The 17,436-nt window shown below is 40.2% G+C and overlaps 1 protein-coding gene across 2 annotated transcripts in view; it reads left to right on the top strand.

Moving 5' to 3' along the window:
- LOC117765304 (vitamin D3 receptor A) overlaps positions 1-17,013 on the top strand; it is a 77,500-nt gene extending 60,487 nt beyond the window's left edge. For both annotated transcript variants that reach the window (XM_034591761.1, XM_034591762.1), the window contains 6 exons: positions 2,233-2,417; positions 4,669-4,768; positions 6,807-6,984; positions 8,982-9,133; positions 9,731-9,847; positions 12,774-17,013. In XM_034591761.1, coding sequence (XP_034447652.1) covers positions 2,233-2,417; positions 4,669-4,768; positions 6,807-6,984; positions 8,982-9,133; positions 9,731-9,847; positions 12,774-13,027 — 986 coding nt within the window. In that variant the 3' untranslated portion in view covers positions 13,028-17,013. The remainder of the gene's footprint in view (positions 1-2,232; positions 2,418-4,668; positions 4,769-6,806; positions 6,985-8,981; positions 9,134-9,730; positions 9,848-12,773) is intronic.
- The last annotated feature ends 423 nt before the right edge of the window (positions 17,014-17,436 follow it).

The following is a 17,436-nucleotide window of genomic DNA, read 5'->3' as shown; positions in this document are numbered from 1 at the left end:
ATATATGATCTCGTAACTCAATTAAAGCAGTGACAGAAATATACTGTTAAAATGTGTTTCAATACAAGTAATGAATAGGCCCTGTTTGCAGTAATAGTCAAACAAGAAATGTAACACAGAAGGAATTTCTTTCAAACCCCCTCATTACAAATGTCGCATTCACACACTGAGCGTTCGAGCCACCTGTTTTTCATTTTGCAGAATATCTTCAGGCACAGCTTGTAATTCAAGGTTTCCTGTTTCACACCATCAGTGGCCACTTTGCAGCACACATCCAGATGTAGTCGTCTTTAGAAGACAAATATTGCACTGCAGGAAGTGCGTGCGCGTGCGTGTGTGTTATCAAAATAATTTACAAGGATAAGCTTCTAATAGGCCGCTCAGAGCGAGGGCAGCCGCCTGGTTTGAGGTTGGTTTAAAGCCCTCTTTCATAGACTCCACCTGTACTTAGTCAAAGTAAAAATGACAAACATGTGTCGAGTGGTGTCTTTGTTTTCCGTTTTGCCTTATTTTATTTGCTGCAATATGTTTTAATACATAATACATTTCAGTGTGTAAAGCTAGAGCAGGATTTTTATTGTTTGTCTGTGAGTAGATTTATAACATAGCAAGGACAAAAAAGATTTTTATGATGGTGCTGACATTTCTCGAAATATGTTTTATTACGGCCAAAGAGCTCAGCTTCCTCCTCCCACTTATTCAAAAATAAAGTAAATGCACAGCTCTCATTTTTTGTATTTCTGCGTGAATTGTATTTTAAATCCTGCAGAAAGTGATGTAAATCTGTTGCAGTCTGTAATAAATGAGTCTTTTGAAAGTAATATTACAAAATAATATTGTGGTTGAAGACAAGAGGAAGTGGCGTGCAAACCTAGAAATAAAAATAACAGATTCTCTTGTCAGACTTAGAACGGACCCTATGAACAGTGTGTCTAAACCATTCTGCACCACTGTGCCATTCACCCTGTGGTCTTTACTCCTGCAACATGAATAAGGCAAGAAGCACTTTATTGTCCAACACCCACAACAGCAGCTGCATTAAGAGGCAGTGGACATGACAGACCTTTTCTGCGTGCTGAACAGAGATGTATGGTCCATGTAACCTGAGATGGAAATATTTGCAATATCCATTAGATCTCCCTCACCTATTATAGAAATCTTACTTAGTTTTACTTCTCAATGGTTGCACATATCTACCATAACATGCTGTGAGGGAACACTCAATTATAACACTGTAATGTCTTTACTTCATCTAAAGTGTTGCTAAGGAACACTATGAGAACTGCTTTCCTTTCAATGTGGGTGATAACTTCCCCTTTCTCTCTCTGTGTCTTTAAACTCATCGTACAACAGGTAATTCTAGGAAAAGAAATCTAGTTAAACTCAAATCCAGAAAGTGGCAAAATGTTCAAGTACCTGGATCAATTGGAAAAAATGGCAAATTTAAATGAAAACTAGCAAGGTGCTTTGAGAGCCCATACCCTATCTCGCTATATAACAAAGGTGGAAAAAAAATCCTGCATCTGCCCATTTATATGATTCGCCACAAAATCGAATAGTTTTGTTGTTGGGTAAGGTCTTCTCAACAAAATTTCATGGACATTGGTTCAGCAGTTTTTGTGTAATCCTGCTGACAGTCAGACAAACAAATACAGATGGAAACTCCTTGGCTGTGGTAAAAAGTATGTAAAGTGACCTAGAGATTCCATGCAAAGTTTTCTACATATAACCACAAGCACAAACTGAACTGGAACATGACATCAGCCTGAGACACTATGTAACTACAGGATTTGATTCATAAATGTCCATATTTTTATTCACAAACACCTTGTCACCATCTTTGATTTATTTTGGGGTCAAACAACCTATTTACACTGTTAAAGCTCCTCCAGTGGGATTCTATGCTTTGTCTATAATTATACCTTTAGCATGTCCGTATGCTTAACGACATTGTAACAGTGTAAGGAGAGTGAGGTATCATTAAACAATAGACCCGTTTGTTTTCACTGAAGTAGGAGTGATACGAGTCAGTTAGTTGCAATGTGATCAGTTACCTCTTAATTTCAGATACATTTGTTATTTGTTATTGGAATATGTGATTAATTCTGTGGAACGTTGAACTTTATTTGTTTATTTCCTTCATTTTGTCTTTTTTTGCTGCATGTGTGGGCTGTTGATTTATTTTTTACTTGATTACAAAAATGTTTAATATGTCTTCTCCCCCATCTTCAGTCATCCTGACAGATGAGGAGGTTCAGAGGAAGAAAGAAATGATATTGAAGAGGAAGGAGGAGGAGGCGGCCCGGGAGGCGATGAGGCCGCGGCTGAACGAGGAGCAAGCTCGGATGATTTCCTCTCTGGTGGAAGCTCACCACAAGACCTATGATGCCTCCTATTCTGACTTCTCCCGCTTCAGGGTGAGTCCACTACTAAGTTTCTTACTTTACCAAAACTACACTAACATTATCATCGATGCAGCCCGAGATGCTCTGTTCTCCAGCGTTAAATGTGGGGTGAGCAGGTCAGAATGTAATGTGACAAAAAGAGGGTTCCCTGCAGTACAGCATCTTGACACAATACTACATTTAAAAAATGATAAGCAGTTACATACAGTTCAGTGTACTGTTATCTTGTCACCATATACATTTGAGACCAGAAGATTTTTAAGGCTAAATGGTAAAGAACTGTCAGAATTGGTTATGGGTATAATTGACCTTGTTTACTCTTCAGACCGTGGCATTTGTACCCTTTAAAAGTTTGGCCGGTGGGAAAATGTTTCTTTAAAGCTACACTATATAACTTTTACTAAGCAACAGCGCCCTCTGCAGCCAGACATAGTGAACCATTCTGTTGGGCGATTCATTGCTCTATGTGTTGAACGGAGCTCGGACTGTGAGTCCCACTCACTAAACTGAAACACAACTGAACACTGGATATTACCCCCACTTCCTGAACCAATTGATATTCTAAAAGTATAGTCACTGACTATTGTGAATTAACACAGGTTTTTAATGACCTAAGTGTTTTTAACTGATCTACAGTTCAGCTTCACTTGCTGGTTCAGATTCTGTCACACTACTGTTACTAAAGGCTTTTAACCGCCTGACACTGGCATCGCATTCTCTGTCTCCACGTCTCGATTGTTAGGTGACATTCTCTCAGTGGACCACAGCAACTGGGTCGCCCTAGTAAATGAGATTGGATGGAAAGAGAGTCTCAGAACACTTCTGTGATCTATTAGTGTCATGTGTGATTGTGTCACACACTGTAGCAGACAACCACACTGACCAGAGTTTTTCAGCTATTGCATTGTGATTGTCTCTTTGAACTGCATGTGACCCTCTACAAGATGTTAATCCTACAAATAAACCAGACTAAAACCTAAATTAATCTCTGATAAGACTATAAAAACTAAAGTGTGCTTTGAAATTGATGATTGAAACTGGTGTAGTGTCCGTTCTAAACCTGCCTGTTTGGAATGGGCTGTTTGTTTGGCCTGTGGTTCTTTCGGAAACTGTAAAAGAGATCAATGATCAACTGGAGCGTGTGTGAGTTATATATACATTAGAGTTATTATCTTTTCATACATTGCATAGTAAATTAAGCAATCAACACAATCTTCATACCCAAGATCACAATTTTTAAAATAAAAGCTCTGTAATCCTCTCGGTTTAAAGCATCGTAGCAACAAAACAAAATTGTGCTTTTACTTTGTAGATAAATTGCAAAAGAAGTAGTGATTCTATGAATGTTGTTGCCATGGCAGGGATCAGTGCCTGCGGCCACAGAACAGTGGATTTTTAGTCAGTCTGATATAGTGAAATAAGAATAATCAAATCATCAGAATGATCTGGTGGGTCAGATGTTAGCAGATGTGTAGCAGATAACCTGAATAGTTCTCTGAATATGCGTTCCAAATAAAGGCAACTGGACAGACAGACATTTGTGGAAGAAGTAGGTATTTGTATATGGGAACACACTCTCTACTACACTGATATTAATCAGATTTCTATTAAAAAGGCTGTGGCTGAGGGGATAGATCGGTTATCCACTAACCAGAAAGTCTGCAGTTCGATCCCAGTCTTCCTCATCTGCATGCCAAAGTGTCCTTGTTCAAGGTCAAGACATCCTGAATTTCCCCTCATAGAAAAAGTGCTGCCCATAGATGCACTGTGTGTGAATGGGCAATAAACTGCACTGTAAAGCGCTTTGAGTGGTCTTCAAGACTAGAAGAGCGTTATTTACTCACATCATTTGCTGAAAGACACACACACCATGTTGTAGCTTTTTGAGGAGTAAACATAAAGACAACACACATTTTGATTACAGAACTTACTTTCTTCAATTTAGACAAATAATCAAACAGCGTGTTTGAGTTTATCATCTGGTTTTATACAGACCTGACAAACATTATACAAACCTGTAAAACAATCTTTTTGAGTTTATCATCTGGTTTTATACAAACCTGACAAACATTGGTTTTAATGTAACCTTCCAAAGACTTAGTCAGGTTCTGATTCCTACAGCCTGAATTAGAATAATGGAGTTAGTATTTGTATTTGATTCTTCGCTCCAGGTGGCACGGATGAGGAGCCCAGTAGTGCGTTGAGTTGTGACTGTATTACAGTGAGGATATTAATATCTGTGTGTCTCTGTGTTTGTTTGCAGCCTCCAGTGCGTGAAGGCCCAGTAACACGCAGTGCCAGCAGAGCGGCCTCCCTTCACTCTCTGTCCGATGCCTCCTCTGACTCATTCAACCACTCTCCTGGTAAGACACGTCATTCTCCTCTTATGTTCGATTACCTTGGTGATTCAGGGTTAACTTAACCAAGGTCCCCTAGGAGATCTGTCGATTTTCAAAACACAAATATGGCAGTAACTCTACCGCGGCGGTCTTTCTGTGCCTCATGCTGGGTTTTACTGTTCCAGTAAAAAGCCATTCAACATCTACGTATGTTGGAACAACCTCTACTCATTTTCTCAGCAAGGTTACACTGTGTTTCAAGCTCTATTCATCGATAAGACCTATGCACATTTATAAATGTACAGTAATGACCTTGTGTCCTTATTCCAGTTTAATTAAACATTTCACAGGAAGATTTTATTATCTAACTTTGTGCATTTGTTTGCACCCAAATGCCATAATGGAGATTAATCAGTGCATTTCTAAAGCCGTTTTCAGACATGACCTACGGGTAAAATCCGGAGACTTGGCTACGGAGTTTGCCTACCACACATGCACAACACAACGGGAGTTTCTTTGCACAGACGCACGCGTTCACAACAGCATCAAATCCTCTGCATTATTCAGGCGAGAGGTGGAGCAGCCGGGAGCAGCAGGCAGAGGCAGGAAGTGACTCTGCTGCCTAGATCATCTGATCATGTTTTATTTCTATTAAATGTTGCTTATTGTGGATATAGCCGTATATCCTTTGGTTTTTATTCCTCCAGGACTAATATAGTAATCCGTGTGTCTGTAGGTCAGACTGTCTGTAATCGTGTCCAGAGCAGAACTCGAAAACCCGTCCGTCCCTCCCATTCCTGTGAACGCAATATCTCAAGAATGCCTTGAGGATATTTCCTCAAATTTGGTACAAATATTGACCTGGACTCAAGGATGAACTGATTCGATTTTGGTGGTCAAAGGTCAAGGTCAAGGTCACGTTGGCCTCAAAAATTATGTTTGTTTTTCCTGAAAGTGATATCTTAAGATCACCTTGAGGGAATGTCATCCAATTTTGAACAAGCGTTCACTTTGACGAGAAGATGAACTGATTTTGGGGGTCAAAGGTCAAAAGGTAAAAGGTCACATGGCCTTGCGTTGTTTTGAACTCATAGGGAATTTCATCACATCTGGCACAAACATTCACTTAGACTCAAGGATGACCTCAATAGAATTTGGTGGCCCAAGGTCAAAGGTCGAGGTCACTGTGACCTCACAAAGCAAAATTATTGCCTTGTGAATGCAATATTTCTGAAACCCCCTTAAGGGATTTTTTTTTTATTCAAACAAATATTCAGTTGAGCGTGGATTTCGTCTTGGTAGCCAAAGGTCAAAGGTCAAGGTGAACTCACAAAGTATGTTTATGTTTTTCTTGAACATGATATCTTAAAATCAGCTTGAGAGAATGTCTTCAAATTTGGTGCAAACGTTCACTTGGACTTATACATGAACTGATAAGATTTTAGTGCCTGAAGTTCAAAGGTCAAGGTCACAGTGACCTCATGTTAAAGATTCATATTTGATCCATGTTAAATTTATTTTAAGTTTTATTCTAATGTAGATTTAATTTCCTTTTCGTTATCGCTTATCTTAGGCTTTCAGAATTACAGCTTGTTATTTTGATATGTCTTTTTATCCAATTAAGTTTATTGTGGGTGTTTTTAAAACATACCTGTTTTTCTCTCGCTGGTTCTTTGCTATGTATCTGGTTACACAGATACATAGCAAAGATTGTGGTTATCTAAGAGAAATGAAATGAAGGACAACTGGACATGGATGTAGATCTGTTGTTTCATCTCTCATCCAAGAGGTTCATTTTAGTTTTTACAGCTTGGTGGGTGTTCCCAGGTACCTTGGTCCTCAGGTGACTCTTGGGCTCATTAACCAAGTAACATCGTTGGCCTCAGCAGCAATCCCACAGACAACATGGGAGTCCCCATTAGTCAGTCAGAAGTGAGAGGTGAATCTGAAATTTCAATGTGTTCACAATGTTTCCTTTTAATCACTTCCTTACTCTCCCCATCCCTCCCCTCCTTCCCTTCCTCTGCCCTTGTCTTGTCTCCTTATCTCCTGCCTAAAACAGAGTCCGTGGACACCAAGATGAACTTCAGCAACTTGTTAATGATGTACCAGGATGGCGCCAGCAGTCCAGACTCCAGCGAGGAGGATACTAAGCTCTCCATGCTCCCCCATCTGGCCGACCTGGTCTCCTACAGTATCCAGAAGGTCATTGGTTTTGCCAAGATGATTCCAGGCTTCAGGTACCAATTAAAACAGACTATATATATATATATATATATATATATATATATATATATATATATATATATATATATATATATATATATATATATATATATCATTGTTTATAGACAAAAGGATTCATATAATACAATCTTAGCTGATCAATAATAAAATTATTGTAGCCCTAATTCAACTAATTGTTTTAATGGCGAGTGAAAGTGAAATCTCTGATACTGATACACTGAATATTTTATATTTCTTTGGTCATATTGTAGCCACATAGAAAATTAAGCATTACTACCCCCGCTGCTATCTTGTTTGTACCACTCCTCTGAATAATTTGTTGACTGGTAAAATTCTGCTGCATCCAACCAGTAGCACGCACAGACACAAAGGCTGGCAGCCTGAATGAGCCCCCCCACCCACACGCGGAGCACACTGACTCACTGCCCACATGTGTGCAGCTTATTACCAGGGTAAGACGAGATGTTATTATCGCTCCCAAACAAACAAGCTCTTCCAAGAAAAGAGGCTGGAACAGGCTGTAGCTTTATAAACATGCTGAGCGGAGAGATGTGCACGTACAGAAGACCATGTAACAAAAGAACGGGGAAGACATGTCTGCCACATGGGTACACATGATGAATACACGAGTGAAAGAAATGGAAATGGATCAATAATTGTTGGTGTTCACGTGGCTTTGTATGAATATCCATGTACTATCCCACTGCTGACATTGCTGCTGTGCATCATTGGTATACAGTATATATTTGAAGCCAGGTCTCAGGTGTGTGTTATTGGGCGGTAGGTAGGGGTAGAAATATAAAGTACCTCGAGGGTACTGCAGATGTATGACGACAAGTAGCTGTTTTCAGCTCTTGAACCCACCAAGTGTTTTCAGATTGTTTTCTTACCCTTGAGCAGTAGATGAACTCCGATTAGACCTCAGCCCTTATGTTGTCCCTGGGCCCTAATTTGAGAAGAAGTTGTTCTTCACTCACTGTTTCTGCCCTTATTTTCTCATTTCATAAACGTTAGGGATATACAATTCATACCTAACTATCCCTTTCGGTTTTCTAATCAAGTCTTTAATTGTTTGCATTTGATAGGCATTAGTATTTGAAAATTATTTTGCCACCTATTTTACCACCTATATCTATCCACGCTTCACATACAGCAACACTACAGTAATTCAAACTACAGCCTACTCAGGTTCATCTGCTTCAGATAAATCCAACAAAAAAAGCAGTAAATTATTTTAAGCACACTACTATCAATCAAGGTGGTGGTGTTCCCTGTAGCAACCTCTGCATTAAGCACATTTAACAGTTAACACCACCACTTTCAAGTTTTTTCTGCTATATATATATATATATATATATAAAAACCTTTTACCCATCATGGAGTGTTTGGTCCTAAAGCTGTATTTGCATCTGTCAGCATGTGGAGACACATACCGCATATATACAGTGAATATGTACGACCTCAGGCAGGGGTTTGCCAAAGCCTTGGGTTGAAAGCGCTGTTACTACAGTAACTCATAAATTCTGTATGCATGCTGTCATTGTTAGTCTTCCACTTGCACACACATTTACAAGTGAAGGCAACCTTATTTAGATTATAAGAATACTTATTTCAAAACAGTGTGGACATTTCATCCTGGACAATGTTTCATATTCGCATATATTTTTTGCTTTAACCCCTGTATTTATCTTATTGTGTTTATATTTTATTTGAAGTCAGAGTGGTTTAAGTTAAATAGTTGTCAAATTATATTAATGTAAAATGAATCGCACTTTGCTTCGCATAGATACAGCCGGTAGAGGGAGCGAAACTTTTTATTTTTATAAAGTACATTTCACAGCCTGTACTTTTATACTTTTAAAAAGGTAAAGGTGAAATAAGTTATTTTACTTGACTCTTCTTTAATACAAGTATTTGTACTTCTTCTTGAGTAAAGAATGTGTGTACTTTAGCCACCTCTGCTCATACTGTGTCTGTGTGTTTATTCCAGAGATCTGACAGCCGAGGACCAGATCGCTCTGTTGAAGTCAAGTGCCATTGAGATCATCATGCTGCGGTCCAACCAGTCGTTCAGTCTGGAGGACATGTCCTGGAGCTGCGGAGGGCCCGACTTCAAATACTGCGTCAATGATGTCACAAAGGGTTGGTTACATCTCACCGTCATAGTAGTGAAACGGGATTAGTGGCTTTGTTTCATGTGTTCTCACTGCAATACATGAATCACACACAATGAGCAGCATGTTCAGACTGATAGATATGTGACAGAGACTTTGCCTATTGAACACACATCTCTCCACACACACACACACCCTGTTTTCCAAGTGTCCATGTTGGCTGCAACATCAACCACGCGTTGATAAAATGTAAAGTGTTCATTGTTGCAGCTGATGACACAGCTGTGATCTCTTTTTCCCCCACTCTATATAACCGACTCTTACAAGGATCACCCACACGCTGCTTTTCTATGCACACTTGCACATTACTGTGAGGTTTTTCGACTTCAGGTATTGTCATAGAAGCAATAAAGCAGCCACAAATACACACACTCGGTGCTTGTTCACTCACACATGCAGGACAGGAAGTAATGTTCTCTGTCAGGGATGTATAAACAGAGCAAGAGAGAACAGTGATTCTCCTCTGGAGCCCCTGTGCTGTATGTGTGTTTTCATTCATACGTCAGTAGGAAAGCACAATATGTTTCCCTGATGTAACACACTCTCTCCGTGTTGTCCTCTCCAGCGGGCCACACTCTGGAGCTCTTAGAGCCGCTGGTGAAGTTCCAGGTCGGTTTGAAGAAACTCAACATGCACGAAGAGGAACACGTGCTGCTCATGGCCATCTGCCTGCTCTCCCCAGGTACTGCTTTTGTGTGTGTGTGTGTGTCTGTGTGTGTCCATTTACACATGAAAAGCTTTTCCTGAAAGACAACATGTTCAGATTTACAGTACAGAGATATATAACATGGCATCAGAAATGAATATTGGGTTAACCTTTAATGACAAGTGAATGAACGTAATTGCCTAATGAGGCCATCAAGCAGCAGTTATCTGACTGTTTGTTTTCACCGTCTAACGCTAAGGTGAGTCATCGAGTGAGAGCCTCCTTCTGCCTCAAGGCTTGTCGAACATTATTCCACAGCGGCTCAAGCACCAATCCTTTCTAAATTAATAATATAGATAGTGATGAATACACAGCTTGCAGGCTCTTACAGTAATTGCATTATTTCAGTGTATATACAAGTACATACTGGTCAACATCACTAAATTATTAAATACATTTGTTATATTCGTCTTTAGCCAAAGGCAAAAAAGAAATAACTCAATTAACTTGAACAACAGACATTAAACTACAATGAAAGGTCCATATATATGAACCAACCACAACAATTGTCAGCACAGTCTCCATTAGTGAGACTCTATTCATTTATATTTTTAAATACTTTGCCTCTACTTTTCATGACAGTTTAATCCTCAAACAAATTTGTGTGACATAAAACTGTGGAGAGAACATATGTTCTGCCGTTCTTCACAGATGATAAACAACTCCGACAGCGTTGTGCGTGCGTGCGTGCGCGCGCGCGCGCGTGCGTTAATTGTAAAATGTGGTTCTGAAGCAGAGGTTCCTTTATGTTCTGTCTCTCTGTCACAAACATCTTAGCTGTAATCCAATTTTGATTAAACTTAGTAATGTGGTTGGGGGTAGGGTCTGGTCCTGGGTTAATGATTTGTTTTCAAACACGTCAAAGGTCACAGTAAGGGATCAACGTCTTAACCTATTGCAATTAGTAAAATAGTCAGAGGTTTCACAGGTGTATTACCAGGAGGGAAAATTACTTGACTATTACTTTGAAAAATGAGCAAGACTGATCAAACGAAAACATGGCTGCCTAAGCCAGGGTTTAGCAAATGTGGTGCATATGCTCTGGGGTCAAGTATTAGCTAAAATCTGATGTGCCCTGTTGATTGGTGTAAGTGGGCGTGGCCTATCACCTCTTTGATAACTCCAGATGCCTTTCAGCAGCTCTGATTAAACTCACTGGTGACATCATGTCCTGTCTCCTGAACATAGACACAGAGTTTACGTCACATGTGATCAAGTGGAGACAAATAATGGAACTTTGCGTGCTCAGTGAATGAAATGCATGATGAAATAGATTTGGCCTGAAACCAGCTCATTGCTGCTCACTAATTTGATTTATGTTAAATTAGCGGCTCCCCTCGGTTGAGCACACAGGGGTTAGAAGCTGCATATTGATGCTTTCGGCCACACAAGTTCCTTTGCAGCATCATTAACAATAACTACACCACACATATGCCCACAAAATAAATGTTTTATACTCGTCGGGTCCTCTCATTTTACAGTGGCATTATCATTGCATTATTTTTCTGGCCTGCATTGCTCTTTTAATTACCAAGTTTTAATAATTCCATAATTAATAACACTGATATTTAAATATTTCAATAATGTAGCACAGCACCAGCTCCACACTAAACAGAACGGATCCCATCTGATCCAAACACATTTATTTTGGTTTCTTCCAACTTAAGAATGTGCTGCCAACATTCATTGGACTTCTTTTAATTCTCTTCGGTGAAATTCGTTCTTGCAGCTTTGTGCTGCTTTGTGAGTGATGGATTTCTCCTTGGAGAGTGTCTGTAGAGGTTGGCTTCATGTAACGTCCTTCACTCTGTCTGATTAGTCAGAAAACCACAGATAAATCCTTAATGCAAGTCTGTAGCACTCAACTGTCGGCCTTTCTATGTAAGGTTGATTGAACATTGAATTCAAGGACGTTTGCTTTCTACAATTATTGTTCTTCCTACACCTTCCAACCACAGCTGCAACTGTGTTTCAGCTTCTGTTCAGGGGCATTCTAGTGCTCTTGTGTTCTCAACCTTCTCTTTGTCGTCTCTCAGTCTGGTTTCTGACTTGTTGAAGTAGTTCCTTCAGTGTGGAGCTGAAGCATTAGCTTATCATGCCTACCCTTCATACCCAGAATAATCCAACTAGCAACCCAAATGGGACCTAAAACATAATCATGATGACAACTCTGTTGTGTATTTGTTAATCATCTTGTTTTAAAAAAAATGTAAACATTAAAAGTGAGCGACACACTTTTATTTCATCATAATTATTCCATATATTTACCCCTTTTAGAGAAACACATCTGTTACATCATTGTGTGAACAGATGTGAACTCAAGAATTGTGTATCTCAATCAGCATCAAATTGTGCCAGTTTTTGCTTAAGACGATGTGTTAGTACATGCAGAGTGCCACTAACATGTGAGTTCAGGTGTTATCTTATTTATCCTGCAATAAACACTATGTAAGTAATGACCAAGTGAAAGCCTGTAAATACAGGAATAGTAAAACCCAGTAAAAGCAGTATTTATGTTCAAAGAGTAATGGCAGAATAGAACATTTTATAAAGGAGCACAACAGAAAGAAAGTGGTTGTAATATGTTATAGTTTGTGCTGAAACTCTACAAACTAAATACTGTTTATTGTTTAACATTTGGGTTGGATCTGTTTTCATTATTAAAGTGTAGTTAAGGGAGCAGCTACAGCTACATTCAGTTTAACAGTGACCATTACGATAGACCATGATCACTATTCATTAACTTTTAACATTTTGTTTGCAGCAATAGCTTAACTTTTGTGTGACACTTTCTTTCTCTTTCCATCCATCAACCCCCCCACCTCAACCTCCTCTTTCTCTTTGACCTTCTCTCCTGATGTACGTTCTCCTATTTGCCACCCTCTCCATTCTCCCATTGCAGATCGTCCAGGTGTCCAAGACCATGCCCGCGTCGAGCAGCTCCAAGACCGTCTGTCGGAGGCGTTGCAGGCCTACATCCGCATCAACCACCCGGGCGGACGCCTCCTCTACGCCAAGATGATCCAGAAACTGGCCGACCTGCGCAGCCTGAACGAGGAGCACTCCAAGCAGTACCGCTCGCTCTCCTTTCAGCCTGAGCACAGCATGCAGCTGACCCCGCTGGTGCTGGAGGTGTTCGGCAGCGAGGTGTCATAGCAGAGAAGGAGCCCAGCACGTACACCTGTACTCCCTCATAACACACAGGATGATTAACCAACCCTTTCCACCGTTTCCCCCAAGAAAACCTGGCATTGATACATCTCTGGACATGTGGGAGAAAGACGGATAATCAGACAGATGGTAACATTCACCTCTTCATCATTGGCCCATTCTCCTCCTCTTCCTCCTGACCTCTAGGAGCGATACTCAAATGCCTGGACCTCTGGATTTTTGGATTTATGACACCTGATGAGGCTGTGGATCTCTGCAGCACTTTGACAGGCTTTGAAAACACAGTACAGCCTCACATTTCATCACGTCATGCAGCTGTTGTGATGTCTGGAACAGATTCGACATCCAGATCCTCTCCACATCCACAAACTCCAGATTTGCCTTCTCTCATCACCACCTTTCTCCACCTATCACTTCTAGATCTCTGCCATGTTTTTACAGTGGAGACAGCTTGATGGATGTGACTGTCACATCCTTTTATTTAACCATCATCTTTTTAACATCACTTCAGGTTCACATCAACAGCTCCATCAATTACCCATGCTGGCACTTGTGAGGGCCAGATAAATTTCTAGCAGTGTGACTACACTTGTGTTACTTAGTTCCAAGCCATCATTGATCTAGAGTTTGTCTACAGCAAATACATCCAAATATATTGAACATCAACATGATGAGCGATGGGGGATCTTATAATAATGTAATTAGGGATGCACCGATCTGACTTTGCCACTCCTGGTACAGATATTGATACCCGGGCCTTGGTTATCGGCTGATAACGAGTATCAATCAAATATCAGTGTTAAATTAATAAGTGACCAATCTAATTATCAGCTGAAGAACCTGTTAGTGTAGGAAGCATAAAATACCTCCAAACTGACCCTTTGATTTTGCCTCCCTCCATGCTATGTTAGTTAGCAAAATCGACTGTTCTACTGGCGTGCTGCTGACGCACGACGAATTGAACAGAATATATTGCTCCCATATATTGGCCCTATTGTCATCAGATCCCGATCCAGTTGGTCAATATCAGTGCATCCCTTGGCGTAATGGAAATACTTGGTTCGCTGTTTGAAAAGTACTTGGTGAGGATGAGAGTCCAGCAGGTGTGTTCTCCTGCTCAGCCCCGTGTCTGTGTGTAGGAGACATCTCAGATGGTGGAAGGAAGTCTTAAGTCGGAGGGTTTGGGTGAGATTTGGAGGATTGAGTGAAGGAGATGGGAGAGATGGAGGATGGAGATGCTACAGTTGAAATTTCCTGCTCACCAGACTAAAGGGAAATTATCACAAAAAGAATGTATGTATAATGCTATATAAATATAAATGATACGTATAAGCTTATATATATATCTATATAAATATATATATATAGATATATTTATGAGAGCAAAACGAGTTTGCTTTCATGAAGCTAATTGTTCTGACTGTTGTATAATGTAGAGGATTTGAAGGCCCCTCCTCAGTTGTGTGTGTGTCTTCTCTATGGAAAGACAGACGTACACACACACAAGAAAGCACTGAGAAGTGTGTGAGGAGTCCTTCTATTTTTGTGATGCGTGTACAGTGTATGAGAATATTGATGGACCACAAGGGGGTGTGCGTACAGGCTCTGACTGGGGGTTCAGTGCAGGGAAGCACTTTTCTGTTGGATTTTACTCGTTATTGGACCTGTGAAGTTTGTCGACCGACACAACGTCATGTTTCGTGGATAGTGATTATCCCAAAAAATAAGAAAATAAATAAATCTTTGTCCGGCTGGTTAGATTGCTGCTACGACAGTTAGAGCTAGATAGTTACAACTATCGGCTGTTGCCTCAGGGAAAAGTTTGTCTGATGATATTGTGTATGTGGTGTTTAGGCGTGTGTGTGGCGTAAGCTTACAATCATGAGACGGAGATTGTTTTTGAAGCTCTAGGATTCACTGTGATTTCTAATCATACTAAAAAACAGCATAAGTAAGCTAAAAGTCAAACTTTTTAAAACGATTACCCTAAGATTTTCATTCCCTAGCTTATGTTCATTAAAAATATAAACTCCTCTTATGAAATGGTTTGCATTATCGTTCAATGCATTAGAGATCTTAAAAAGTACATACCCATTAAATGGCTACATTTAAATAATAGTCATCGGTGTTAAAACATTGCTTGATTAATATGAACCTCAAGTGTAGTTTGGTTTTTTTCTTTCTTCAGGGCTAATTCAATATTCTACAGATGGTAGCAATATACAGTAGGAGAATAATGTATAGTCAAGTGTTTTTGAATGAAATCCTTCAGATGGCCATAATAGCAGGACAGAAATGTAAAGACATGAGAAAGATGCTTTTTGTATTCACTATAAAAACCAAGCCTCGTACCGTTTTGTCACAACCTATCATTTCAACACCAGCCGCATAAGCAAGGGTTTTAGGATGTTACTTTTCAACATCACTACATATCATATCACCTTTTCTGTTGACACGGTGCATGCTCTCCCCTCATGCAGGCCTGGATCGCCCCCTTGTGGATAAACCTTGTAAATACCACTTGCTAAGTCTGTACATAGTTAGAGATTAATGTAGGCAAAATACTAAGAGAATTCAATTGTTTGATGGAAAGATGCTCTGGAGATACAGCACTATATGCAATTAGGAGAAGGACTCTTAGGTTGTATTTAACTAGGACGTGCAGAGGTGGCAATCCTGGTGACGTGGCTAAGTTGTTTCAAGGAGCACTGAAGAAAACTGTCAGAATTAGGTTTGACCCTTTCACAACAAAGTCACACATTCAAATAAGATCAATGTCATATCCAAAAAGATGCAGATTTTAGTCCAACTCTTTGGTTTGATGCATAACATTAACATTAGTGCCATGCTCGGACTCAGAAACCTAAAGATTTCTACCTGCAAAGGCCCCATGTGACCGAACATTCCCAGTGGTGGTTGTGTTGTCCATTCCAACTGGCTGAGTCTCATGCATGCTCCACAAACACACACAACATTAGTGTGTTCAATCTTAACGCTCCGGAACCTGACAACTCAGTCCGTCGCCACAGGATGTGTGCCCTCTCTGTCCGTTCCAAGCTTATGGATGTACGTTCTATTCTCTCTCTCTCTTCTAAAGTCAATCGATAAGCTTTTGACAATTATACAGTATATCCATAATGTTTTTATTTTGGTGAAAATCTCTCTTCTTTTTTTTTTTCTTCCTCTGTTTTGTTCTGTTCAAGATTGTCGATCAATGTGTTTCAGAGTTTGCTTTCTAGCTTGTGCTTGGCTCGCTGCACTGGGACGTCATTTAAATGAAGCAGGAATGAGCAAAGTGGACTCCTGGAGACTTTTCCAAGTGCAAATGAACAAGCTCCCCTTGTTCCCATGATTTCAACTGAGTGAAAACATAATAGCCATTTTCAAACTAACGACGTGGCTTTAACTTCATGTACAGACAGGGACGGGACACTGGCAACCGTTCTTTCTTTTTTCCTACTGGAATAACTTGTCAGTGCGGCCATGTTTCACCTGGATCCGTCACCTGAGGGGAAGGAACACGGCAGAGCTGAGTCTCTGTTAATGGAAAAGCGGTCCCCAGCTCTGTATTTAAAATGAAAAAAAAAAGCTACATCTGCTTTTCCAGAAGCACGGTGTCAAACACAATCAAGTGATCATGAACTAACACTGCCTCAACTGACTGACACAGGATTTAGCCAATGGACACTATCGCAACAGCATGGGCGTGCCTCTTCATTCATCACCCAACCATCTAACCGCCTCTTCTTCTGCAATAGCCAATTACAGCAGGATTACTCTTCATAGCTTTAACTTGACAGCCATTCAGGCTCTGCTTTTTCTGGGAAACCGTGGCGCACCAAGGGCTGATGGGAGTTTGGCGAGACCGCTGCTTTGGGAATTCAACGTTTTTGAAGACACGCATGACGACACAGAAATGGCTTCTTCTGTCCCTCCCAGAAAAAATGGACATCCAGAAGAACTGTGTATAAAATTTGCATAGAAGATCATAAGAGATACAAGTATTTTTTTCGCCACAGGCAGACGTAGTGACCCGGTGTACAGGCAGAGGGCGCAGTGACTGATGAGATGTCGCCTCCTAAAACCCAAAGTGTGACATTACTTTTCTCACTACTTTGTGTGTTTCTCTCGCATTGCAGCTCTTGAAATTTTTACAAAATAGTTGTTGAATGACAAAAAAAGTGGACTTTTTACATATAACATCAACACCTACATCATCTGTTTCAAAAAGGAATGCAGGATGGGGTGATGGCGGGGAGAGTCTGCTCTGTTGCAAGGGTTCCGAGAGTGAAACCTCACCGATCTAACTTTGCTATGCTGCTTGTGAACACGTCGCTGATTCTCCTCTGTGGGTCATTTCTTAAATTTCTGTCATTTTTAGCTTGTTCATGGAG

Source organism: Hippoglossus hippoglossus, chromosome 7, assembly GCF_009819705.1.
Source record: "Hippoglossus hippoglossus isolate fHipHip1 chromosome 7, fHipHip1.pri, whole genome shotgun sequence".
In the NCBI taxonomy this organism is placed as follows: Eukaryota; Metazoa; Chordata; class Actinopteri; order Pleuronectiformes; family Pleuronectidae; genus Hippoglossus; species Hippoglossus hippoglossus.
The sequence above is the reverse complement of the archived record's forward strand: the minus strand, read 5'-3'. Positions and strand labels throughout refer to the sequence as shown.